Raw genomic sequence first — 857 nt, 5'->3', positions numbered from 1 at the left:
AGGCAATTGGCTTGACACCAATCTGAAACCAATTGCTGCAACAGCCAAATTCCCCTTTGTAACATCTGTTATCCACCTTCGGCCAATGGGCTATGCCATGTTAATAAAAAAAGTAGCTACTATGCTAATTAAATGTCATTAAAAATAAGGGTGTTAACCTCTAACCAAATGCACCAAATTATAGTAGTGATTGCATGTTGCCATCAAATGTTAACATCTTTACTTATAACAAAAATCCCGAAGTTACGTACCAAAAATTAATCGAAAGTTCAATGACCAAGGGAACCTTTATGTTTAGAATATTAGCACTTGATCAACTTTAATTAATTTGATTAGGCAGTGATGGACAATTCAGCTACTATTTATCAGGCTTTAAGTGTAAGTTAGCTATTGATTATTGGTCTGTCACAGTAGCTGGTAGTTAGCTCCTAGTTTGTCCCTTGAGCACTTTGTTAATTATCTGCAATCAAGCTGTAAATTAGAGATCAAGTGTGGAGCTTATAACCTTATACACAATTTCTCTCGAACATTCTTTTCAAATGACGAGTACTTATCATATTTTGTGTTAATGATAATTCTTTTTCTTACTTTCAGGGTCCTGAGGTTAGGAGTGGGGATTTGCCACAACCAGTCACATTAAATAGCGGGCAGGAATTTACTTTTACTATTCAGAGAGGTGTTGGGACTCCAGATTGTGTTAGTGTGAACTACGATGATTTTGTCAATGATGTGGAAGCTGGCGACATGCTTCTTGTTGATGGTACAGTAATCATCCGATGAATTAAAATGTTCAAATTACTTATAGATTTGTTTGTTCTATGCTTATTGAATGATAATTCATAATACAAACATTAGAG

General features: G+C 35.0%; 1 protein-coding gene across 1 annotated transcript in view; it reads left to right on the top strand.

The window, feature by feature from the left end:
* The window catches only part of LOC109341014 (plastidial pyruvate kinase 2-like), a 6,736-nt gene that overhangs the window by 2,436 nt on the left and 3,443 nt on the right, over window positions 1–857 (top strand). Inside the window, exon 3 of the mRNA XM_019578799.1 lies at window positions 595–760. Coding sequence (XP_019434344.1) covers window positions 595–760 — 166 coding nt within the window. The remainder of the gene's footprint in view (window positions 1–594; window positions 761–857) is intronic.

This window comes from Lupinus angustifolius, unplaced genomic scaffold (assembly GCF_001865875.1).
Source record: "Lupinus angustifolius cultivar Tanjil unplaced genomic scaffold, LupAngTanjil_v1.0 Scaffold_327, whole genome shotgun sequence".
In the NCBI taxonomy this organism is placed as follows: domain Eukaryota; kingdom Viridiplantae; phylum Streptophyta; class Magnoliopsida; order Fabales; family Fabaceae; genus Lupinus; species Lupinus angustifolius.
The sequence above is the reverse complement of the archived record's forward strand: the minus strand, read 5'-3'. Positions and strand labels throughout refer to the sequence as shown.